Source organism: Ruditapes philippinarum, unplaced genomic scaffold (assembly GCF_026571515.1).
Source record: "Ruditapes philippinarum isolate M1 unplaced genomic scaffold, ASM2657151v2 ctg623_1_1_1_1, whole genome shotgun sequence".
NCBI classification, from domain to species: domain Eukaryota; kingdom Metazoa; phylum Mollusca; class Bivalvia; order Venerida; family Veneridae; genus Ruditapes; species Ruditapes philippinarum.
Window position 1 is genome coordinate 357,100 of NW_026856414.1, and position 25,958 is coordinate 383,057.

General features: G+C 33.4%; 2 protein-coding genes across 2 annotated transcripts in view; one reads left to right on the plus strand and one right to left on the minus strand.

The window, feature by feature from the left end:
• The window catches only part of LOC132746438 (teashirt homolog 2-like), a 113,155-nt gene extending 106,616 nt beyond the window's left edge, over positions 1–6,539 (minus strand). Inside the window, exon 1 of the mRNA XM_060735577.1 lies at positions 6,395–6,539. Within this exon, the coding sequence (XP_060591560.1) occupies positions 6,395–6,434 (40 nt within the window). The 5' untranslated portion in view covers positions 6,435–6,539. The remainder of the gene's footprint in view (positions 1–6,394) is intronic.
• Positions 6,540–6,569: 30 nt separating this feature from the next.
• LOC132746437 (uncharacterized) lies at positions 6,570–20,396 on the plus strand. The gene is made up of 4 exons (XM_060735576.1): positions 6,570–6,675; positions 11,478–12,445; positions 13,411–18,995; positions 19,483–20,396. The coding sequence occupies exons 2-3, from the start codon at positions 11,496–11,498 to the stop codon at positions 16,901–16,903; spliced, it is 4,443 nt and encodes a 1,480-aa protein (XP_060591559.1). The 5' UTR covers positions 6,570–6,675; positions 11,478–11,495; the 3' UTR covers positions 16,904–18,995; positions 19,483–20,396.
• The last annotated feature ends 5,562 nt before the right edge of the window (positions 20,397–25,958 follow it).

Below are 25,958 nucleotides of genomic sequence, written 5' to 3' on the forward strand. Positions count from 1 at the left end.
GCTTGAATTACTCCGATTACTGGAGAATTTACATGAAATATGGTAGCCAAATACTCTGTAATTATTTCTACAAGAGAAATCATTGTGTCTAACATACTAGATGATAAACTGCCATCTCTCTATACTTGCAAAAAGATGAGGAGTTTTGGACAATGATGATATATACCCCCCTAGACTGGTCCACAGACTTATAAATAATGACTCCCAACACACTATAAACACAGTCTATGTCAAATCTTTCAGACTGGTTCCAACAATTTATGACTTTTCTTCAGAACCTAAAGCCTCATTTCTACAGAACATGCGACAAATCAATTAACATCCTGAAAATTGAAATGAAAAAAAAAACTTCCATATTGAAATATTCTGGGTTTGAGTGAGTGACTGTTTTTTATGGAACAATTCCTGATGGATCATGTAATGAAAACAGAGGAGCATGCCCTTAAAACATCTGAAAAAACTCTAAAATTTGCAGTGAGATCTAATTTCCTGATGTTGAGGTCATAGAATAATTAATTGAATTGAATAATGTCACCTCTCAACAATATTATATCTGATTTTGATATACATGTACCATTAATTTAGATAATGTAAGTTCATACACACAAAAATATTTCAAATATAAATTAATAAGCTTTTAAAATATATTAATATATCCAGACATAAATATGACAGCAAAATTTATTAAAACCATCCTGAATTTGCTTTAAAAAAAGACTTTGTGTTTAGTTATTATTAATATTAAAATATATTTTAAATGGCCTATAAGGGGAAATGTCAAGGGAAACAACTCTATCCTGCAAATATAAAATCCAAAGTGAATTTTGTCTGTATATCTAAATTCCATGTAATAGTAATAAACAAATGTTTATTTGTTAATACACGACTAAATGGTGTTAGGGTAGACAGTATTTCTTGTAAATATCTTAATTTGGGCATGTCCAACTGTGAAACATTGATAATATAGGGCTCAATGCTGTAAACTTGTCTATAAACATTGAATCACTGTTCATCTATTGATACAGAAAAATTCTCTGTAAAAAAAGAACAATCCTCTATACTATGAACTATGAACTGCTGTTGTTTTTAAATGAGGACATAAACTTTTTTTGTATGAAAATATTTGTTTACAAGTATACTGAAAAATTTTCTTGATTCTATTTTTGTAATTGACTGGTTACTAAATCACTGTTCATCTTGGCCTGTAAATCACTGTACATCTTGGTCTATAAATCTATGTACATCTTGGCCTATAAGTCAGTGTTTGCCCTATAAGTCACTGTAAACATTGGTTTATAAAAACCACTGTAAAGATTGACCTATAAATCACTGTACATCTTAACCTATAAATCACAGTACAGCTTAGCCTTTAAATCACTGCACATTTTTGACAATACATCACTGTACATCTTTGCCTATAAATCACTGTATATTTTGGTTTTAAATCACTGTATGTCTTGTCCTATAAATCACTGTACACCTTGGCATATAAATCAATACAAATCTTGGCAAGCTTATGAATCGTTTCAAGTCTTGTCTAATGGTACATTTAAAATCTTGGTCAGTTGTTATTTTAAATCTTGGTAAATATATCATTTCCATTCTTGGCTATAGGATAAATTAAATCTCAGCAAAGTTATGCTGTTATTAATGTTTAAGCTATTTAATCATTTTGAATCTTGGCTAAAATATCATGTTATTAATCTTGGTCAATGAATTATTTTAAGTCAGTATTATTCAATTTTATTATTTTTTTGCCTTAGAAAATAAATAATGAATAATTTTTGTCCACATGATCAATTAATAACTTAAATCATGAGTCACTGCTTGTCTATGGGCTCAGAATTAAAATGTCTTCTATAATAAATCACTTAACCATTTTGTCTTATACAATGGGTCACTGTTTGTCTACGGTTATTAAACATCCATGTCTTGGACAATGAATCACTGTTTGTCTTTGTTTACTAAATAATCTTGACTCTTAAATGGTTCACTGTTTTTCTTTGTTCACTAAGCAACCTTGACTTTATCAATGGTTCACTGTTTGTCTGTTGTCACTAAACAACCTTGACTTTTCACTGTTTGTCTGTGGTCACTAAACAACCTTGACTTTATCAATGGTTCACTGTTTGTCTGTAGTCACTTGACAACCTTGACTTTTCACTGTTTGTCTGTGGTTACTGAACAACCTTGACTTTATCAATGGTTCACTGTTTGTCTGTGGTCACTGAACAACCTTGACTTTATCAATGGTTCACTGTTTGTCTGTGGTCACTGAACAACCTTGACTTTATCAATGGTTCACTGTTTGTCTGTGGTCACTGAACAACCTTGACTTTATCAATGGTTCACTGTTTGTCTGTGGTCACTTGACAACCTTGACTTTATCAATGGTTCACTGTTTGTCTGTTGTCACTAAATAACATTGACTTTATCAATGGTTCACTGTTTATCTTTGGTCACACTGAACAACCTTGACTTTATCAATGGTTCACTGTTTGTCTGTGGTCACTTGACAACCTTGACTTTATCAATGGTTCACTGTTTGTCTGTGGTCACTGAATAACATTGACTTTATCAATGGTTCACTGTTTATCTGTGGTCACTTGACAACCTTGACTTTATCAATGGTTCACTGTTTATCTGTGGTCACTGAACAACCTTGACTTTATCAATGGTTCACTGTTTGTCTCTGGTCACTGAATAACATTGACTTTATCAATGGTTCACTGTTTATCTGTGGTCACTTGACAACCTTGACTTTATCAATGGTTCACTGTTTATCTGTGGTCACTTGACAACCTTGACTTTATCAATGGTTCACTGTTTGTCTCTGGTCACTTGACAACCTTGACTTTTCACTGTTTGTCTGTGGTCACTAAACAACCTTGACTTTATCAATGGTTCACTGTTTGTCTGTGGTCACTTGACAACCTTGACTTTATCAATGGTTCACTGTTTGTCTGTGGTCACTGAACAACCTTGACTTTATCAATGGTTCACTGTTTGTCTGTGGTCACTAAACAACCTTGACTTTATCAATGGTTCACTGTTTGTCTGTGGTCACTTGACAACCTTGACTTTATCAATGGTTCACTGTTTGTCTGTGGTCACTGAACAACCTTGACTTTATCAATGGTTCACTGTTTGTTTATGGTCACTAGACAACCTTGACTTTATCAATGGTTCACTGTTTGTCTATGGTCACTGAACAACCTTGACTTCAGCAATGATTTTCTGTTTGTCTATGGTCACTGGACCATTATGTCTCGGACAAGTGTTGACAGTTTATCTATGGGATATGGTCACTGGACCACCCACTCTTGGTAAATAGTTTACTGTTCCATGGTTCACTGTTTGTCTTTGGTCACTGAATCATCACTTTGTGATTGATTCAGCCATCATAAATATAATCATGTAAACATTGTAAATTATATGTATAATTTGTATGACTTATTACTGATCATATCATATTATACATGTATGGACAATTTTTGTGACTAGTGATTATAAAATTATACAATCACAGAATCATTGTATACTTTATATAAATATTAAACACACAAATGATTCCTGAATCAACCACAAATTTTTCATGGAAACTAAATTACCTACTTATTGGAAAATAAGTAAAAATTTTGCTTTATTGATACTTTCCATATAAAATTAAACAAATTATGTCTTTGTGTGTTCCTCTCATATTATTTACTGCTGTTATAAATTATTTCTTTCTTGAAAGAAAAAAAAGTAGAGGGGAATCCATGTAAGTTCCATGGCCAGCATAGTGTCACCAACACAAACCATAGAAACATGAACACAAATTTGACACACTTAGTTGTTTAATATATTTGAATGGCTAGATTATAACAAGAAAATCATCTTGATTTTCTACCACATATGTATCAAATTGATGACTGTCATCTTTCTCAGTTTTAAATCAATATATAATTCTTAGCCCCTTTAAAATGAGGCGTTGACAATCTGCTGCCCAAATAAAATATCAGTTAAGATGTAAAACTCAGGATAGTTACATTACATGTTAACTAAAATTCAATAGAGTTCTTATCTAACATCCTGTTTCTTTTTTATGCCTACTTGCTCAAAAATTAAGCATATATTAAGTATTTAGATATTTAAGAGTAAATTAGTTTGTGTGAATCAGAAGTGTTAAAACTAAAATGTCATAATCTGTTCAACAAATATTCATTGTATGTCACAGAAAAATGAACTACAAGTCATGACATTTCATGACAAGAAAATTAAACAATTTTACAATATATATTAAACAGCTGGTAAAATTCAATCTCTACAGGAATTTACATGTTTTTTTTATGAAAGAAAATATGTCATTAATATTCACATGCAGAGGCAGAAAATGTCTAGAAATACCACTACCTGATTTATAAGCTATATAAGATGAAAATTCATATTTCACGCTCAGCAAGTTGACTCATACTTTATGAGGATATCATATTAAAATTACAGTAAAACCTAAGTTTAAGACCATTATATACAAATAGATCCTGTATCAAACATGTCTTTTAAGGTAAAAAGTACATTTATTGCTTGCTCATGTAACTGTACTTCCAATTAAAAACAAAACAAAACAAGGATGATGCCCCAGAAAAGAAATCTTTATTTTTCAAAAACTGGTCTTTATAAGTTGGTCTCACTGTATTTTTATATAAACATAACAACAATTATCAATAAGTTAAACCAAATATCTCAATTACTCTGATAAAACTGTATAAGCTATAATTTTCAAAAAAAATGTTACAAGAGTTATTCACTATATAATGGCAAATAATTATCATTCTCGGATTACAAATTTGCAGCTTACCCTTTTGATAAGGGAGAGATATAACAAATTAAGCTCTCACATCAAAGTCAGTTTGAAAATAATTCTGACTGAACAACTGATAAGATAATAAGCTTTGTATGAAAAGGAGAGTGCATAAAAATGCTATTTATCTATTATACTGTACATATGTTTGAAATATGTCGTACTGGGAACTCAATTAAGGACTAACAATATCAAAATAATTGTTTTACATGATACCTGACAGCTAATAATGCAATGGAATGAATGATAAGATTACATATTATAATAAATTTTTGGGTGCAAAAACCCCCACAAGTACATTTATATATACTGCAAAGAAGTTCAATTTATAAATGCAATGATGCAGGTTGAACTGTTGACCTGTTTATTTTATGACAAAACAAGCAGTTTCACTTAATATATACCATTCATAAGCTTTTTTTAAAAAGGGTTTTACTGTATTTAATTTTTTTACATAAAAAAAATCTAGTAAAAAAAAAAACTTCATGATATACATATCATCTGCACTCATAAAAAATATTTCAAACAATATTAACAAATCTATCAAATTTCAACATTAATATCAGTTTGGCCTTGCTTAAACTTTAATAAGCATCTTATATTAAGACCTCTAATTTCAGTGAAATTTACATCTCATCAACTTCTCTTTTCATGAAATCGGCCTTTCCCATCCTTCAGTGTCAACATGAAACATATGTCAATCTAAATCTTTATAAAAGAATTTATTTGATTAAACATACACGATCATTACCCTACCCCACTTGGTTTGTCTGATGTGTTTTCACCATTAAAATCGTTATTTATGGATTTCATACCTTGGCACACAAGTAATAAATGACATTATTCCCGTTGTGCTGCGAGTTACAAAAGAAGCCATCAATCAGTAATCTATTAGCATCTCTCGTTTCACTATTCGTATGACTAATATATTCCTTCAAATGCAAGAAAAATAGCAGCTTCTGTGCAACATTACATGAATCAACTGTTTCAGGCATATAATTAGAACTTGTGAACAGTTGCACAGCACCTTCTCAGATGAAATTTAGGACAATAGCCTAAAACATTTAGAGTCCACCCTGAATTCAATAACCATGAACAGTGGGGACATAAATTCATAAATCTTCTGCTAATGTCAGCTGAAAGCCTGCCTGGGTTTTTGTTTGCTTTCTTAAACAAATGCCCAAACAATAATACCCGTGTTTGATTGATGTACACCTAGATTGATCGTACTAGACTGAACAAAGCCCGGGTGACAAATGATTGACAGTATGGCTATGAAATTCTTGATTGATGCCAGTTTTCAACCATGCAGCAGATGTTAAACTGTTTATAGCAACACAGTAATGTAAGAAAAAAAGAAATAATAGAACACTTTATCCAGTGCATTGATGCTACAGATTTGATTTCCTCTCAATCAAATCCCAATAAAACAGTAACTTGCCGTTACATTTAAATTGTAAACAAACAAGCGCCTAATTGACCATGACAAAATCCAATACACATGTTTTAAAACTCTTTTTTCAGTATAAAATAACAAAAGACAGCACTTACATGTTAACCGCTTCGGTTGGAACTGTTTCCTTCTTGTCATTCTTCCACATAGAAACTTGTTTTCTTTCTTAATTATCGTTTATCAAATTGAGAACTGATCGTGACATTTCTGTTTTTCATCTGCTCTGCTTCTTACTTGACATGACACAGGAAGTAATAACAATGAGGTTACTGACTTAACGCATGCGCATTCGCACCAAGCACCTGTGTCGGAAATCACGAAGTACTAGCAGGAACAAAGATTTTTATCTTCCAATTTCAGGATTTCTGCGCTTAAACAGGTAATGTTATTCATGCCTTGCGTTAAATAAATATACGAACATTATACTGTCTTAATTCACATCTGTTAAATTACTCTAATTACGATGCAATACACGAAAATTATGACGTGGTATGGTGGTCTGTAAGTGGCACTAACTTTGGAAGCAAGGTTTAAGTTGGATTACCCCCCTTGATGCGAATGGATTACCTAAAGACTTTAAAGGTACATAGTTGGATAAACTTCTAAATAAATATCCCTCCATGTTTGGTTGGCTTCTGTATATAGAATCTACATGATAAATGATAAACAAATGACATGATAGTAAATAAGAAATAATGACCTAAAATATAAAGATCTTGTATTTTTCATTCTGCTTTAACATTGCTTATAAGATACTGTATAGATCTATTTCAACATTGAAATTGTAAAATTGGGTTTTTTATATAAAAGTCTGGACTAATAACTTCTCTGTTTTCTTTGAATGATTATTTTTATTTTGCAAAATGACAAAAAAATGGAAAGTGTTGCAATGCTTTTCACCATTGAAAGACCCTGTTTTCACTCAAACCAGGCTAAAAATCATGTAAAAACATTGAATTCAGTTTAGTATATTTCCTTATTATCTTTTGCAGATTTTTCCATTTTCAGTATATTACTTGATCTGTGGGAGAATTTCAAACTTTATGTTTTGAGTCTTTTGATCTCAGTGGAGCTTAAAGGAATGCAGCTGATCTTTAATTTTTTATTAGAAATCTATAAAACTATTTCAACAGTTATCACATTTGTTTGGAATTTATATTATATGTTACTGTAGGTGAAGAAACATTAAAAATAAGGTTTGTTATTGTCCAACAACATTGACCTGGTACTCTTGCATTTGACCCTGTAGTCAGTATATTTCGTAAACATTACTATCTACGAATGTAAATATCCAATTGTTAAAATAGTGTAAATTAAACATCCCTCTTAGCACAGTTGCTAAAGGGGTTGCCCTTGAAGAATGTAGACGTAAACCGGTAGGTTCGAATCCTTTATCAGCGATTTCATTTTTAATTTAATTTTGAAATTGCCATTCTCTTGAAAATATTGCAAACCTTTTTGATGTGTGTACTATATGTGTAGCATTTTTAATTACTGCCTTTATAGTGTGTATACGCTAATGTCACAAAGTGAACTGTTGAAAGATACTGTAATGAAATAAAAAATACATTTGTGTATAAAAAAAACCACTTAAAAGGTATTGTAAAACCAGGTGTAGATAAACGATTTGAAATTAAATCTTGCAAGTAATTTTTAAAAAAAAATCATAACATGGTGTTGGTAAGGAATCGAACCAGAGACCTTCAGATCGGTAGTCTGACATCTATACCAATACACCACATCTCACTGAAGAGTGAAGTTAAGAAATATATCGATATAGATATATTCAATAGATACTGGTCAGTGTTTATTCAAATGACCTTTACGAAAGTTAATGAAGTGCCAGGTCAATATTGTTGGACAATATTAGCTCACATGACCGCACCATGCTAAAGATAAGCTACTTTGAGCCCTTGTCAAAAATATCTTGAAACAACATCTTATTTGAAACCAAATTCTAAATTTTGATCAAACTTCATGTAAAAGGATCTTTTAGTGGGCCCGTAACACAGTTGTTCAAGTGGTTTGGATGGATTGCAAAAGTAGCTCACTGAACAGAAAGCAGGAATTTCAAAATCTTGTACGCCTTTTTATTTTTAAACATGATTTGGGGGAAGCCCCTATCCTATTTCAGGAAATTTTGCATTATCAAATTTCCTAATTTCCTAATTCCTAAGCGTCCATTACCAATACCAAAATTAATTACATAGATTTAGATAGGGAATTTTTTCTTGCAGTTTAAAAAACCATGAGGCTTAAAGCCATCATAAGTGGTATGATGTAGTATCATCTATCGGTCTTTTACCTAAACTGTTAAGCCCTTGTGGTCAAAATCAGCCCTGCCCTGAGGCACATGAACTTATATAGCAAATTCTAGCTAATCTTTGCAATTGCATTAGATATTCATGAACAGTCATTGTGAATTTGAATCACGGGACAGTAGGTCCTGTTAACTTTAATATAATAACCTTGTTATAGGTAACAGATAGCTTTGTGAGCTACTTGGGATCTATGGCCCCCCCTTGTTATCTATTAAAATATTTATCAAATATGTGCAATTTCAGTTGTTTAAAATTTAAATTGATGGCAACTTAAGACTACTATCTACCACTGAACATGTCTTGGGATAGTTGACAAGCCCTCACATCTTAACTTTACTTCCTTTATCATTTTTTATCAATATTTTTTTAACTTTCATGTTATTTTTTTTTTAGATGGGAAACATGTTTAAGTTCCAATGACAGGGTTTTTACATTATTCTAAGATTGATAGATATACATGTATATGATAATAATTATAATAATAAAGGCTTTATTTAAAGAGGCAACATAGTTAGGCAAGCCCAGTCTTCCCTATGAGCCTCAATGATAATCATTTCATCTGTTTTCTGTTTATTGTTCTATTGGTATATTGTAATAAAAACAATTCTCATCAAATGTGAAATTTTATAAATTTTTGTGGTATGTCATCAGTAAACTGATGCCATTTGATCTTTTAACAATCTTACACCGGATGCCGGTACAGTCCGGAATATCTAGCTCGAGGATAACTGTTTACTGCAGTAACGAGGCTCTGCAGAGTTTCCGTTAAACAGTTACCCTAGAGCTAGATATTCCGGTCTGTTACGGAAGACGGTGTTTTATTCTTTTTCTTGCATATTGCTTCATTCTTAACGGCACATTGACGTCATCCTAAGAATGTACTTCATTCATAAAATGCGCGTGGGAATGACGTCATTCAGAACACGCAACTTGTCTTACATGAGGGGTGTAAGACAGGTTTTTCTAGCACCGGTGTAAACAGTAGATAATCCTGTCTGATATGCAAGAATAACAGTGGCATCATGACACTTAAAGGACTTAAGGTCCAACAAAGATAAGATAAATCTAAGTAAAGAGGTGCCGTGTTTGCTGGTATATTGTACATGTTACATAAACCATATATCTTTCTCAAATAGAAATTTACTTTTAGTATTGTAATTAATGCTATTTGTATAACTTACAAAGAAATAATTATTCAATTAATACTCTTTATAATAATGTTGTTATATTAACAAGAAGCATTTGTCACCTATTTTTCTGATCTTAGCAAACATATGTGCATTACTTTTGTTTCTACATATAATAAATATGTTATTGAATTATCCTATTTGACTAACATGTTCACTTATGTGCTGCTGCAGTTTTTTAATCCTCTTCAGCATAGTGGGGAGGGGATTAAAGGAATGGCCTCCGTCTGTCGATCCGTCTGTCCGTCCTATCACTTTTGTATCCGCTTAATAACTTAAAAAAAGTAATTTTGAAATAACTTGGCACAAGTGATCACCATAATGAGACAATGTGCAGAGCCCAATAAGTTGGTTGCTACCTCTAAGGTCAAGGTCACAATTAAAGGTCAGGTGTTAAAAAGTCTACATGTCGTGTCCACTCCATAACTTTTAAACCACTAAAAAGTTTTCAAAATATCTTGGCACAAGTGATCACCATTATGAGACGATGTGCAGAGCACAATAATTTGGTTGCAACCCCCAAGGACACACTTTAAGGTCAAATGTTAAAAACTCTACAATTCTTGTTCGCTCAATAATTTTTAAAAAAAATTTTTGAATAACTTGGCACAATTGATCACCATTATGAGGTGATGTGCAGAGCGCAATAATTAGGTTGCTGTCCCCAAGGTCAAGGTCACACTTAAAGGTCAAATGTAAAAAAGTCTATGTTTTGTGTCAGCTCTATACATTGTAACTTTTAAACCGCTGAAAAGTTTTCAAAATATCTCGTCACAAGTGACCACCATTATGAGAGGATGTGCAGAGCACAATAATTTGGTTCCTACTACCAAGGTCAAAGTCACACAAAGTCCATGCCATAACATTTAAACTGCTGCAATGTTTTTAAATTAACTTGGCAGAAATGATCACTATTATGACACTTTTGGCAGAGCACAATAATCACATAAGCACAACCCTCAAGGACAGGGTCACACTCAAAGTTCCAATGTGAAAACATCTCTTTTTCATGTCGGCTCTATAACTTATTGACAATTCGAAGGTTTTAAAATTACTTGGCACAAATGATCCCCACCATGACACAATCTGCAGACCACAACATCCAAGTTGCCACCCTTTAGGTCAAGGTAATATGTTCTCCATAACATTTTGACTTTGTGGAAGATTTTAAATAACTTTGCACAAATAATCACCATCGTGAAACTATGATATGCATGGCACAACATCAAGGTCATGGTTGGTAAAATGTCAAGAAGTATACATTCATGTTCACTGTGGAATGGGATTTAGCTGTCCTTCAGACTGCCTTGTTCATCATACAATAAACTCCACTTATTAAAAAGGTATCACTTATAAAAATATACTGCTTATAACGATGCTGTTGCCTTGGTTGTCTCTCAGATATAGCAATATCTTGATATAACAATATAAATTTGGGTGGTCTCCTGAACATCCATATAAGCAGAGTTTACTGTATTTCATTGGTTTATTTAAGATGTCATAATCATTAATTTAAGAAATCAAAATCTTTTCTTTTCTTTTTTTAGCTTCAAAAGAAAACATGTTCAGGTTCTGGTATAAATTCAAAACAGTTGTATACAAACTTTCATGACCTTAAAATGACAGCATTTTCTACATATTAAAAAGTTAAAGTGCTGTTTTCTATATTTCAGACAGTGACATAACACAAAATGGATGATGATGATGAAGATATTCACTACTGCCTCATATGCAACAAAACTGTGTCCGGGCTTGTTAATTATATAAACCATAAAAAGAATGAGTGTCCTGGAAGGAAGAGCAAAGTTAAGCCGGATACCAGTTTACAAAATACAGTCAGCATTGATGGACCTGATAAATTTGAGAACCAGTCCTTTCCAGATTTGAGTAAACAAGATGAACAACACTTGAACCAGTCTTATCAAACAGACAGTTATGGTGCTTTTACTACAACCAGTCCAAGTTCTGCCTTTCATGATCAAAGCTCTTTTTTAAGCTCTGGAACAATTGTTACAGCTGATAATCAACTTGAGACAACCCCTGATGATTATAAGAACATTTTGACTTGTACAACACAAACAACCAATCAAGAGAGTATTTTCATTTCAACACAGTTGAACTTACCTGATACGTCTGTTGTAACCATAGATACTAATACCTTATCTTGTAGTCTCAGTCCAATATTCTCAACAGCCGGGAATACAAGAGGTTCATATTTACCATCACTCACTGAAGATTTCGGTCTGCTAAGCGCAAGTGTCTCTGGAAACAGAAACAATATCCCTGTCCAAGGACATTTCAAGCCTGAAGGTCATCATAAGGTCAAGGTCAATGAATTACCAAATGAAGATCAAATTACTAAAGGAGACTGTGACCAAGTAGATGATTTCTTTCAATCACTGGAACTTATGAGCAAATCTGATCCAAGAGCGGACAAGAGTTCCAACTTCACACAATTACCTATATCTAATATACTGAATAACCTTACATTCAGTGATGATGAGGATTTGGGTTTTGATTTTGGGGATGACATGTCTCTGGATAGTTTATCTGATGGTGAGGATGTTAGAGCGCCACCTGGTAATCATACTGGTGGCAAGTGGAAACCTGGAGAAAAACCTTTGGCATATAGGAAATACAGGTATGGTCAGAAAAATATAATTTCCAGGTCAGTTAGGTTTACCAGACTATTTTTTTGTCAATCTGTATTGATAGTTATATTTATTTCCCTTGGCATCTCATTATGGTTTGTTTAATTCTTATCCATGGCTATAACATCTTCATTTAAAATAAAAGGGCCTTCATACTTTGTAGTTTTTTATATGTGGATGCTGTGACATGCATTAAACCAAGACTCTTTTTTTATAACATCAAATAGAAATCTAGAGAAAATTTTATTTTGATATGACCTAAATGAATTAATCAAATGGAAATAGTTTTAATATTTTTATGATGACGCAAAGCAGAGGTATTTAACAAATGTCAAGGTTAATTTTGTTAAACTATTTTGTCACCAAATGTATGGAACAACTTTGCAGAAATTGATTTGCAGAGATAATGGAAAAGTTTTGGATATTTGCCATCATTTAACTTTATTGATTTTTGAAACAATTTCTTACTTCATGCTATATTTTACCATTGTAAAATGATTTTGCTTCTACCTGGTAGGAAAAGAACCAGTTCCCTTGAATTTCCAGGGGAAAAGCACAGTATTTTTTTCAAAAAGGTGTAAAAACTTGATGTAAATTGAATTTCAGGGAAAAACTCGAGGATTTTAAAGAATTTTCCTAGAGCAGAAGATGCTTGTAAATAACCACTGCAGTAAAACGAAAACAGCCTATGGTCAATAAATAGATTTATTATTATATATATATAGTCCATATTTTACATGATATACTTGGTAGCCTTTTTCTGGGTGGTCACTGAGTTACAACCATTCTGTCATGTTCTCTAAGTGACCTACATTTATTATTTTAAGTTAATGCAAAAACATCAATTTTTATACATTAGCTGATAGGGTAAATATTTAATCATTTTGTTAATACAATTTGTTATATTTTGTTGGTTGTTAAATGTTTTGCAATGTAGTGTCTTATTATTTTTCAGACATGGGTATCGTGGGAAGTGGCCGCCAGGTGAAAGACCCCCTCAAACGGCTATACGAGGTAGGCGAGGCCCACTAAGCAGGGGGAAGAACATCGCCCTCATACCAGGACATAAACCTAGGCATATTAAGAAAGACAAGAAAGCTGCAAACAAAAGTGCAGGAAACAAGATTTTTATCTGTAATTTTTGTAACATTACATTTGTGAATCGTTTTCAATATTCCAATCATTGTGGCTCAAAACTCCATAAAGAAAATGTTTTTGGTAACAGAGATAATCTTGAACAAAATCCTGAAAATGATAGTAAAACTGTTGTTGATGCTGAGCCAGAATTGGAAAGTCAGCAAAATTTGAGTCATGATGAAGTTATTGGAGAAGACAGGGAAGAAGATGTAAAAGATGATGAAGATAGTCATCTAACAGATGAGTACTTTGATGAACATAATGATAAGATGAATATTGATGATATAGAAAAAGACAAATCAACAAATATAAATGACACAGATTCAAAAGAGGAAATGAAATATGTAGAGGTGGCAGTTCAGCTTCATATTTGTACTGTGTGTGATAAAAAGTTTCATAATAAGTACATGTTAGCACGACATCTTTTGACGAAGTTTCATAGCAACCGTTCATTAGCCGATAAAGAAGGTCACAATGAGTTAGTTAAAAAATATCACAAGTGTATTGTTCGTCTAAGTCCATTCCAGTGCAGTATATGTCGCTTTTATTTCAATAGTAATGAAGATTTTGTAAAGCATTTGAAAAGTGAAGATCATAAGGAAAATTGTGAAGATCTTGTAGGGGAGATACAGTGCACGCTTTGTCATTTTAAGACTCACTCAAGAGAAGAAATTGCTGAACATTTTGATTCCACTGAACATATCGAAAAAATCGGAAAACGCAACAAAATTTGTATCATTAAAGAATGTCATGCAGGTTGCATTTGCAAGTTCTGTGGACTAAAGATGCACTCTTATGAGCGTTTACAGAGGCATATTAAACTGAAACATGCTGATGGCAAAGTTGTTACAGGAGTTCTAAAGAGGGAGATAGGTGTGAGGAACAGACCAAAATGTGCTGAATGTAATTACCAATCATCCTCAATAAGTTCGCTGTTGATTCATATGCGACGTCGGCATCTGGCAGAAAAGCCATACAAGTGCGACATTTGTTGCAGAGCCTTTGCTGACAAACATAGCTACAAATTGCATCTGAAATCTGCACTGCACAACCGTAACAAGCTGAAATTTGAATCAAATGAAGCTGAAAAAAAAGAAAGTGAAAGAACAGAAAATGAAATAAAAACAAGAAAAGATGAAAGTGATAGAGAAGAACCTAAAGATTTAGACAATGTTAGGAAAGAAACATCAGGAGATGAAGGTGATAATTCAAAATCTTCACAAGTACAGATTGATGAATTGGATGTACGTCAAGAGTACTTTGAGGGAGATAACCTTCACCTTGTCACTGACCTTGATAGCAGTACTGGTAAAGAATGGGGGTCAAGGACAACAGAAAGAAAGAAAAGAGAACGGAGGTCAAGGAAAAAGGCAGATCCATATGGATATTCTCCAAAAGATAAAAAGAGTATTAAGTGTAATCATTGCTCTTTTACTGTGACAGATTATGATGATTTAAGACCACATTACATGAAGGAACATTCAGCTAAAATCAGAATTTGTGAGCTTTGTGATACAGTTTTCTTGTCAGAAAAAGCATTAAAGTTACATGTGTTGAGTAAAGAACATCAAGCTAATATTGAATTGTCTGGGGATACTAAAACAAGTACTGATCAATATTTTCAGTGTGATGTGTGTAAAAAGAAATTCACTGATGAGAAATACTGTAAGTTCCATACAGCTTATCAGCACTTTCACAGTACAACAGAACAAGAAGTATATAAGCAGAACGGTTATAAAAGTATTACAAGAGAGAAGTTTGCGGGTTTTCTTAAAACAGTAGAAAATGTTGGCTATAAAGAACAATTGCAGTGTCCAGAATGCGATACAGTTATCAAGAAGAATAACTTGATGGTTCACTTGAGAAATCATACTGATGAAAGGCCATTTCTCTGCAAAATTTGTCCAAATACCTTCAAATCAAATTACACACTTCGTAAACATTTGCTGAAGCATTTTGGTTGCTTGGAGAGAAATTGTGACATTTGTGGTAAGCATTTCAACAAGCCGTCTAACTATGAAGAGCATATGGAGCTTCATGCTTTACAGAAAGCTAATAAAGAAAAGTCTCACATATGTGATGTTTGTGGTCAGGCATTTTATGTTGAGAAGCAGTTAGCCGTTCATTTACGTAGACATCGAACGAAGGATATGAAATGTGACCACCCTGGTTGTCATTGGAAATTTGCGTTTAGGCACGAGTTGAATGCACATAGACGCACCCATAACAATGAAAGGAAATATTTGTGTGACACATGTGGATTTGCTGCATTTGAAAAGTATCATCTACGAAGGCATGAAAAAATTCATAAGAATGAACGGAAGTTTCACTGTGAATATTGCACGTACAAGGCTGGTAACAGAACGCATTTAAAACGCCATATGAGGATTCATATTGGTTCGAAACCCTTTAAATGTCCATACTGTAGTTTTGCCTGTAATACACACGAAAACATAAGAAAACACATTTTAGAAACAAAAAAGCATGAGGGTTTAAAAGTTTATCCATGCAAGTTTTGTGATTTTGGGACCAACGTAAGTAAAGAGTTTAGAGGTCATTTGATGTCCAATCACCCGAAAGAGTCTGATGATGGTGCTAGACAGATGCCCCTTTCCGTGTTTACCGGACTCTTCCAGAAGCAGGAAGATATCGACAAACCTGCCGAGGGAACGAAAGTTCTTCCCTGCAAGGAAAGAAAAATAAAGAAAAAACCAAGTGGAAAATTGAATGAAGTCTCAGTGAGCGATCATGATGACTGGACAGGAAGGAATCGGCCTGGCGTCAAGAAAGAAAAAGGAAAAAGGAAATTTGAAACTTCTGACCATGTTATGGAAAACCAGGAAGTTCATCATGCATATGATTTATCAATGAAGGATAGGAGAATGTCTTTTCAACAACCAGATATTGTCAAGAATGATTTTGACCAAATGACTCAACCTTATTCAACAGGTTTAGTTCTGCAAAGGCAAACACCATCTCCTAGTTCAACATATGTAACGAACATTTCAGAGCCTTACCAAAGATATCAAGGACTTGTAAACGCGCATATTGGTGTAAGTGCAAGTGCCCAGCTTGGTGTGAATTCAGCTCTTGACCTTGGAATAAGACATGTTCAGCAGGGTTCCCAACAAGTTCAAAACCCAGTATCTGGTTTACCTGGACAATACCATGAGCAGGAATTTATGAAAGCAAACCAAGAAGAAATTATGCAGTACCATGATTATTCTAACAAGTTTGGATTGTCAAGGAATAGAGAAGATACAGAATCAGGCAACCTAGTAATTGACCTGAACTTCCAGTCACATCAATGAGAAGAAATAAAATTCTTTATCAGATACCAGTGCCGATTTTGCAAGTCCGTAAAAGTGCATGGCAGTGCATATATTTTGATGTGACATCATTTGTGTTACACAAACATAGTGTAAAGACGCGCTAAATGATAGCGTTACACAATAGGCGCGTCAATGAAAAATTATTCTTTTGCTTTTTAAATAACATATATTATATTTGTGTAGGTGTATTACTGAATTTAATGAACTTGTTGAATTAAATAATATTTTGCTGGCTATAGGCTCACTTAATATAATATTATTCAACTTGTTCAATAAATTCGGTTTTGAACCTACATTTATTCAATATTCTCAATTTACATGTATTTGCACTTAGCTATAATAACATACATATGTGATCATACCAACTTTCATGTGGAGCACATCCATGCCATCTGACCAGGGTCTGCCTACTTAGCTGAATAGGGAGAGCATCAGATTGGTAATCAAGGGGAAGCTGGTTCTATCCTTGAGGAATATTCTCTGTGACAATTGAAGTCAAACATGAAAAATGTGTTAAAATCAGCATAAAAAACAGACAATAACCAACAAAACCCAGGGTCTGTACTGTTGACTGCTCAACTTAGGAACTTTGATTTTGAAATGCGCTAAACTTTGAATGGACTGCTCCTGTACAAAAAGCAAGGCAAGTTGATTATGCAAATTGAGGAATTAAGTGTTAAAGAATGGTAACAGTGTATTAAATGTATTCAATTTGTTAATTTTGTACATTATGTGAACACTTAATCATTGTATTAATTATTTTTGCTTTTAAGAAGTATAAGAAAATGCATGTGTGTCAAAATATTTGCCATCATTATCTCATGAAAATGTTAGGTCTCTTTATTTCAATTAAAAGAAAATATCTAAAAAAAAACCTAGGAATAAGATTGCAAGGTATATCTTTGACAATTTGGTTAAGCGTATGATTTGATAGTTACATGCAGACATAAGGGTAGTACTGGTGTTAGAGCTGTCATTGATTAAGTACAAAGCATATTGATGATACATTGATATCGGATGACAAATATTGGCGATATATCGATAAATATTCCTAATTTGTAAATTTTTCTAACATCATTTGGTTTATTGAAGTCATATTTGATGTCATATAACGTGTAAGCATTCCTTTTTTATGCTATGCATATATCGTGTAATAATGAATCAATCTGTTTAATAGGGAAAAGTGTGAAGCGTCTAAGAATGTAAATTTTGTAGTCATTTGATCTTCATTATTGTTGATATACATTGTATGTATTTTTGTTTTTGTCAGAACTTTTGTTGAAACTCAAAAACCATTAACATTTTGATATAATTTTATGGGTTTTTTTCAGTTTGTACATGTATATTGTTATTTATTATTTATGCATCATCATCTTCTATACTGTGCGTAGCTTCATTTTTGTATTGTGATTTTGAAATCCATAAAACTTTAAACATACTGTTGTTCTAAATTTAAAGCTAAGCAAATCTGAGGGCTTCCAATAAGTTCCAAAATATGGAAGTCAATTATAATAATTTATATAAATGTAGTTGAAAAACACACCCTTTGCAAGGGAAAGATATCATAAATAAATTTTGACTTAAATCTCATGCTTCGTCTTAAAAGACCGTTGGATTAAGCGTTTCCCTTGCACAGTCATATAATACACATTTGACTGTATCTTGAAATTGACTATATTAATTGAATGAAAGAATGTATATTACAATTTTTGTCCCCCGCTGTTTCGAAGAAAAAAGGGGGATATAGTAATAGGCTCTGTCCGTCTGTCCGTCCGTCCGTCACACTTTCGTGTCCGGTCCATAACTTTGTCATTTATCAAAGGAATCTGAAATAACTTGGCACAAATGTTTGTTATAATAAGACGATGTGTCATGCGCAACAATCAGACCCCTAACTCCAAGGTCAAGGTCACACTTGCTCATTCAAGGTCAACATTGTCTATTTGATGATATATGTCGTGTCCGGTCCATAACTTTCTTATCTATGAAGGGATTTTGTAAATACTTGCCATAATTGTTCACAATAATCAGACGATGTGTCATGCGCAACAACCGGTCACCTACCTCCAAGGTCAAAGATTAACATAGTCTATTACAGGGTATATTTTGTGTCCGGTCCATAACTTTTTCATTTATCAAAGGAATCTGAAATAACTTGGCACAAATGTTTTTTATAATAAGACGATGTGTCATGCGCAACAACCACACCCCTTCCTTCAGGGTCAAGGTCTCACTTGCTCATTCAAGGTCAACATTGTCTATTTGATGGTATATGTCGTGTCCGGTCCATAACTTTCTTATCTTTGAAGGGATTTTGTAAATAGTTGCCACAATTGTTCACAATAATGAGACGATGTGTCATGCGCAACAACCGGTCACCTACCTCCAAGGTCAAGGTCACACTTGGAGGTCAAAGATTAACATAGTCTATTACAGGGTATATTTCGTGTCCGGTCCATAACATTTTTATAGATCGAAGGATTTTGTAAACACTTGCCACAAATAGTAACAATAATGACATGATGTGTCATAGCAACAACCGGTTACCTACCTGCAAGGTCAAGGTCACACTTGGAGGTCAAAGATTAACATAGTCTATTACAGGGTATATTTAGTGTCCAGTCCATAACATTTTTATAGATCGAAGGATTTTGTAAATACTTGCCACAAATAGTAACAATAATGAGACGATGTGTCATGCACAACAACCGGTCACCTACCTCAAAGGTGAAGGTCACACTTGGAGGTCAAAGATTAACATAGTCTATTACAGGGTATATTTTGTGTCAGGTCCATAACTTTTTCATTTATCAAAGGAATCTGAAATAACTTGGCACAAATGTTTGTTATAATAAGACGATGTGTCATGCGCAACAACCACACCCCTACCTCCAGGGTCAAGGTCGCACTTGCTCATTCAAGGTCAACATTGTCTATTTGATGGTATATGTTGTGTCCGGTCCATAACTTTCTTATCTCTGAAGGGATTTTGTAAATACTTGCCACAATTGTTCACAATAATGAGACGATGTGTCATGCGCAACAACCGGTCACCTACCTCCAAGGTCAAGGTTACACTTGGAGGTCAAAGATTAACATAGTCTATTACAGGGTATATTTTGTGTCCGGTCCATATCTTTTTTATTGATGAAAGGATTTTGTAAATACTTGCCACAAATAGTCACTATGATAAGACAATGTGTCATGCACAACACCTGCATCCCTACCTCCAGGTTCAAGGTCACACTTAGAGGTCAAATGTCAAATGTTAACATAGTCTGTTTTAGGGTATATTTTGTACTTCTTCAGGATTTTGAAATAACTAGGCACAAATAGTCACAATAATAAGACAATATGTCAGGTACAACACCTGCACCCCTACCTCCAAGGTCAAGGTCACACTTAGAGGTCAAAGGTTAACAGAGTCTGTTATATGGTTTATTTTGTGTCCTGTCTATTACTTCTTCATAGATCAAGGGATTTTAAAAATACTTGGTACAAATAGTCACAATGATGATATGTCATGCGTTACACATGTGTCCCTACCTCCAAGGTGAAGGTCACACATAGAGATTTACATAGTCTGATATAGGGTATATTTTGTGTCCAGTCCATAACCTGGGATTTTAAAAATACTTTGCACAAATAATCACAATAATAAGATAATATGTCAGGCGCAAAACATGGGTCCCTACCTCCAAGGTCACACTTAGAGGTCAAAGATTGACATAGTGTGTTATAGGGTATATTTTGTGTCCGATCTATAACTTCTACATAGTTCAAGGGATTTTGAAAATACTTGGCACAAATAGTAATATTAATAAGACGATATGTCATGCACAACACCTGCACCCCTACCTCCAAGGTCAAGGTCACACTTAGAGGTCAAAGGTTAACATGATAGAATTTTAAATTCCGTGTTTCATTTTACTAGTATTTCTTTAATAAATTTATTGTTGCATTTGCAGATCTAGCATTGATCATAATTTTGGACTGGAAGTCCTGAAATCCATAACTAAATCTTTTGAAATAGCACAATTTTATGCTTCATATAAAACTTCCCCGAGGCGGGGGACGTTGGTAACTCTGTTACAAATTCTTGTTATAATTAAGTACTTGAATCATATCATGGTATACTATTATATAAAATACACATGCATTTTGCTGATAGGTGTGAGTATCTGTATCATTTGATTATTTTAAGTGCGACTATTTGAAGATTACTTACAAACATTTTGTTTATGTTTTGCATTCTCAATTACCAATGATTTTTTTTAAACTTGAAACTTCACATGTGTATTTAGGCTCATAATTGTAGGTCACTGTTCATCAGCCATAACTCTAGCATTGCTTTTTGACTGAGTTTTACCCCTTTGTGAACTTACAGAGTTTTGCAATAAATGTTCTATCTTTCTACTGTTGGCTGATTAATTTTCTCAAAATTGATAATGGACCGTTCCAAAAATTGGGAGCTGGGCAAGTTCATGTAAGAAGTTCAGCAGGTTAGAGGGGCAGTTCTGCTGAGCATTTTGTTTATTGATTAGTTTTAAAGAATGCATTCTAAGATGTTTTTGTGCCTCCACTGTGGGAGGAGGGGGGGCATTCAGATTTACCCTTGTTCGTCCATCTGCGGCCCTTGATTTAGCAAAAATTTGCAATTTTCAACTTGTGTCGCACATAGCTGATAATGTATTTGACCTAAAGTCATGAAACTTTACAGGAACATTGCACAGCATGTCTAGTTGTGCATCTGGGTATTTGCTTATGGATTTATTCAGTATTTGTACAGTTACTGCCCTTGACTTAGTAAAAATTTGCAATTTTCAACTTGTGTTGCATGTAGCTAGCTCAAAAAGTGTTTGACCTAGAGACATTTAACTTTAGCTCAGCATGTGCAGTTGTGCACCTGGGGTTTTGTTTGTGGATTTATTCTGTTTTGTCAGAGTTATTGTCTTTGACTTTGTAAAAATTTGCAAATTTCAACTTGTGTGGCACATAGCTCAAAAAGTATTTGACCTAGAGTCATAAAACTGTACAGGAATCAAAAAGTATTTGACCTAGGGTCATGAAATTTTACAGTAATGTTGATCAGCATGTGAACATGTGCGCCTTGGGTTTTACTTGTGGATTTATTCTGTTTTGTCAGAATTATTGCCCTTGACTTAGTAAAAGTTTTCAACTGTGCTGTGCTAGCTCAAAAAGTATTTAACCTAGAGTCATGAAACTTAACAGGAATATTGGTCAGCATGTGAAGTTGTGCACCTGGGGTTTCAATTGTGGATTTATCCAATTTTTCTAGAGTTATCTCACTTGACTTGGTAAAAACCGTTTCTATTATGTTGGGTTATGTTTTCCTTGAGAACTTGAGAGTTAGAATCAATCAACTTTACAGGAATAATGATCAAAGTCACTGTGAAGCTGTGCACCTGGATTTTTTCAGATTTGTTAGAGTCATTGCCCTTGACTTAGTAAATATTTGCAATTTTCAACTTGTTCATGCATAGCTCAAAAAGAATTTGACCTGTAGGCCTAAAAGTTTACAAGAATGTTGGGTCAGCATGTGTACTTATACACATTGGGTTTGTTTGTGGATTTATTCAGTATTTGTAAAGTTCTTGCACTTATTAAAAGATTTTTAGTTTTCAACTTGTAGCAGGTGTATCACAAAAGATATTTGACCTAGGGTCAACAGTGGAGTGTGGTGACACCTGTGTCCTATGGACACATTTTTAGGTAAACCATTCTTTTGTACTTATTATCATTGATTGTAAGCTTTCAAGTTTTTTTGATGTTTTTGTAAGATTTAAATGGTTAAGTCTGTTCATCAAATCAATAGTATTAAATGATGTATATACATGGATAACCTTGCGTTTGTTTTGTGTATTATTTTATATTTCGTTTGTATATAGAGAATCTTTCATTCACTGAACTTCACTCCTTAATATAGGAATATGTTATATTTGGTAAGAATAAAAGCGCTTTCAACATTTTTTTTTTTTTTTTTTTATATGGTCGGATACACATGTTTTACATGTGCATGTGTTATTATAATTACTCTCTGAATACAATAACTTAATCCAGCAGTATCTGGTCTACGCCCCCTCCCCCTGGTACAAATCAGAAAGCCTCATGTTTCAATGCTCTGTTACTTACCACACTTATGTACTTGTCCATCTTTCAAGCTCGGCATTATCCACATATCCAATCATGATTTTTAGGGAAAATTTAAAAACATGTTATCACTGGATTGAGATCAGACAGCATGTGTTGATGTTCTCACCATCAGGCTTAACATTAATAGTAACAATTCCAGATTTATAACTAAAAAGGTTTACTATAATAAAGGTTAAGAAGTATATCATTATTAAAAATCTCGCACCAGTTTTGTCAAGCATAGAAGAACTAAGAAAAAAGAATACTTCAAATTTATCTTTTCCTCCTGTCTTGATGTGCTTTTTGTTTCTTAATAGAAATATTGGAGAGAAATTTTTTAGAGTATGGAATAAGAGAAAGAGGAAATGTCATTGATAGATGATTTTATATTTGGAGGCTCATTGATCTGACAGTCTCCTCTATGTTGTGATGGAAACATCATTATTCATCAGGTTTCCTGTTAAAAGTTACATTTCACACTTGAAACATGTCACATGCTAGCAACATATCAATCTTTGAGAAAGAATAACAAAAAAATTGAAATGTCATCAGTCATGTTTTTTTTAGCTTCTTACAAATGGGAGCCATCAACTGTTCAGAATTTCATAGAGAAATTAAAGTTAACATTTGTCAAGTTAATATGAAGGTTTAACACAGCACTTTAGGCATGATCAAAATTCAAATAGTTTCTGAACCAGCTAAATTATATATAAAAATGTGCTTTTATTGACAAGTTCTTTTACAAAATTAGACTATGGCAGTATATTTGGTATAGTGATTACACAATAGTTAAGGTAGTCTTACTGTAATGCTTTCCCGCCGAAACAATTCTAACATCGGCTAATATCATAGCAAATTGGTTATTTCCGGAACATTATTATTATTTTTTATTTTTTTTTAAATATTGGGCATTAGATTATTTAAATCATTCATCCTTTATTGCTATATACTAAATTCCGGTTGTAAATGGTTAAAAATTATTGGTACTGAAGATTGTGAAAAATAATGTTCCAGAAACGATCAATTTAATCATACGTTTTTGGCCGATGTTTGGAATTTTTTTGGTGGGAAAGCATTGCAGTATGACAATGATAACTCGTAAAGTTTACTGCTGATGATGTAATAGTGATGATAACAGGATAAAATTGATGATGATGATGAAAAAAAAAGCAAAAAAAAACTGTGACAATAAACAATAGAATGGTGATGGTAACACAATAGAACGGTGATGATAACACAATTGTATGGTATGGTGATAATAATGCAATAAATATGCTGATGATAACTTGATTGTTTGGTGATGATAACACAATAGTATGATGATAATAAAATGATAGTTCAGTGATGATAACTCAATAGTTCAGTGATGACTACTTGATAGTTCAGTGATGATTACTTGATAGTTCAGTGATTATAATGCAATAGTTCAGTGATGATTATGCAATAGTAACTATGATGATAATAAAATGATAGTTCAGTGATGATAACACAATAGGACAGTGATGATAACTTGATAGTTCAGTGATTATATTGCAATAGTTCAGTAATGATAATGCAATAGTAACTATGATGAGTAACTATGATGATAATAAAATGATAGTTCAGTGATGATAATACAATAGGACAGTGATGATAACTTGATTTTCAGTGATTATATTGCAATAGTTCAGTGATGATAATGCAATAGTTACTATGATGATAATAAAATGATAGTTCAGTGATGATTACACAATAGGACAGTGATGATAAAAAACTTAATAGTTCAGAGATTATATTGCAATAGTTCAGAGATGATAATGCAATAGTACAGTGATAATTACATCATAATTCAGTGATGATATATATGGACATGGCAGTTTCATGATAACACTTTCTTGTTGTCGTACTATTATCACGTTCATAAGTTTATGTTTACATATTGGTTTATTGACAAAGATTTATTTAAGTTTAAAAATAGTATTACTGGTTAAGTGATCAAATTAACTATGATATTTAACAAATAAAAAAACCAGTTCAATTTAGATCTGCTGCAATTTTTACTTTGCAGCAAGACCGGTTATAGTGTGGTTCCAATGTTTCCTCATACCTACCACCCAAGGAAAAATAGTTTGTTTGTTTGTTTGTTTGGTTATACGGAACGCCAGCACAATTTAGGTCATATGGCACCAAAACAGGGAAGATGATTTTGGCTAAACAAGGGTGTTACAAACCACCTTGCCTGCCTAAGCAAAGAGATACATAGACTCTAGTAATTTGAACCCATTTATGTGCCTCTTGTGATCACGCAAGAATAAACAGTGGCTGCAATTCTGATGCCTAAACCCGTAATGGTAACTCCTCAGCCACAAGGGTGGGAAAAAAAACAACAGAAAACCCTTTGCCTGTTTGCGGCAACATATTTAAACCTGGCAACCCAGACCATCTTCTGCTGTCTGATAATGGTCTGTGCTGTTCCCAAATTCAGTCGATATATGAGCCATGCCATGAAAAAAACCAACATAGTGCGTTTGCGACCAGCATGGCTCCAGACCAGCCTGAGCATCCGCACAGTCTGATCAGGATCCGTGCTGTTCGCTAACAAACCCTACTACAAGTAGAGAAACTGATAGCGTATAGCATGGATTGCAGGCTGATCTGGATCCATGTTGGTCGCAAACGCACTATGTTGGTTTTGTCATGGCACGGCTCAATTATATTCAAAATAACCTCTAATATGTTTGGAGGTATTGTCAATTGTCCATTTCTCCATGTAAGTTCATTTAAGATATTTGGCATGGTAAAGGTTAAGATAGTTCAACAGGGAGATAATTTGATTAGTAAGCTAGGGGTTGCTTAAGTTTGATCCTTGGTTGAGGCGTAATTTGTCCTTGATAACTGATCC

Coding starts and splice junctions, on each gene's coding strand:
- LOC132746437 (XM_060735576.1), top strand. CDS start 11,496: ATGGATGATGATGATGAAGATATTCACTACTGCCTCATATGCAACAAA. Junction 12,446..13,410: donor TTGGCATATAGGAAATACAG/GTATGGTCAGAA, acceptor ATTATTTTTCAG/ACATGGGTATCGTGGGAAGT.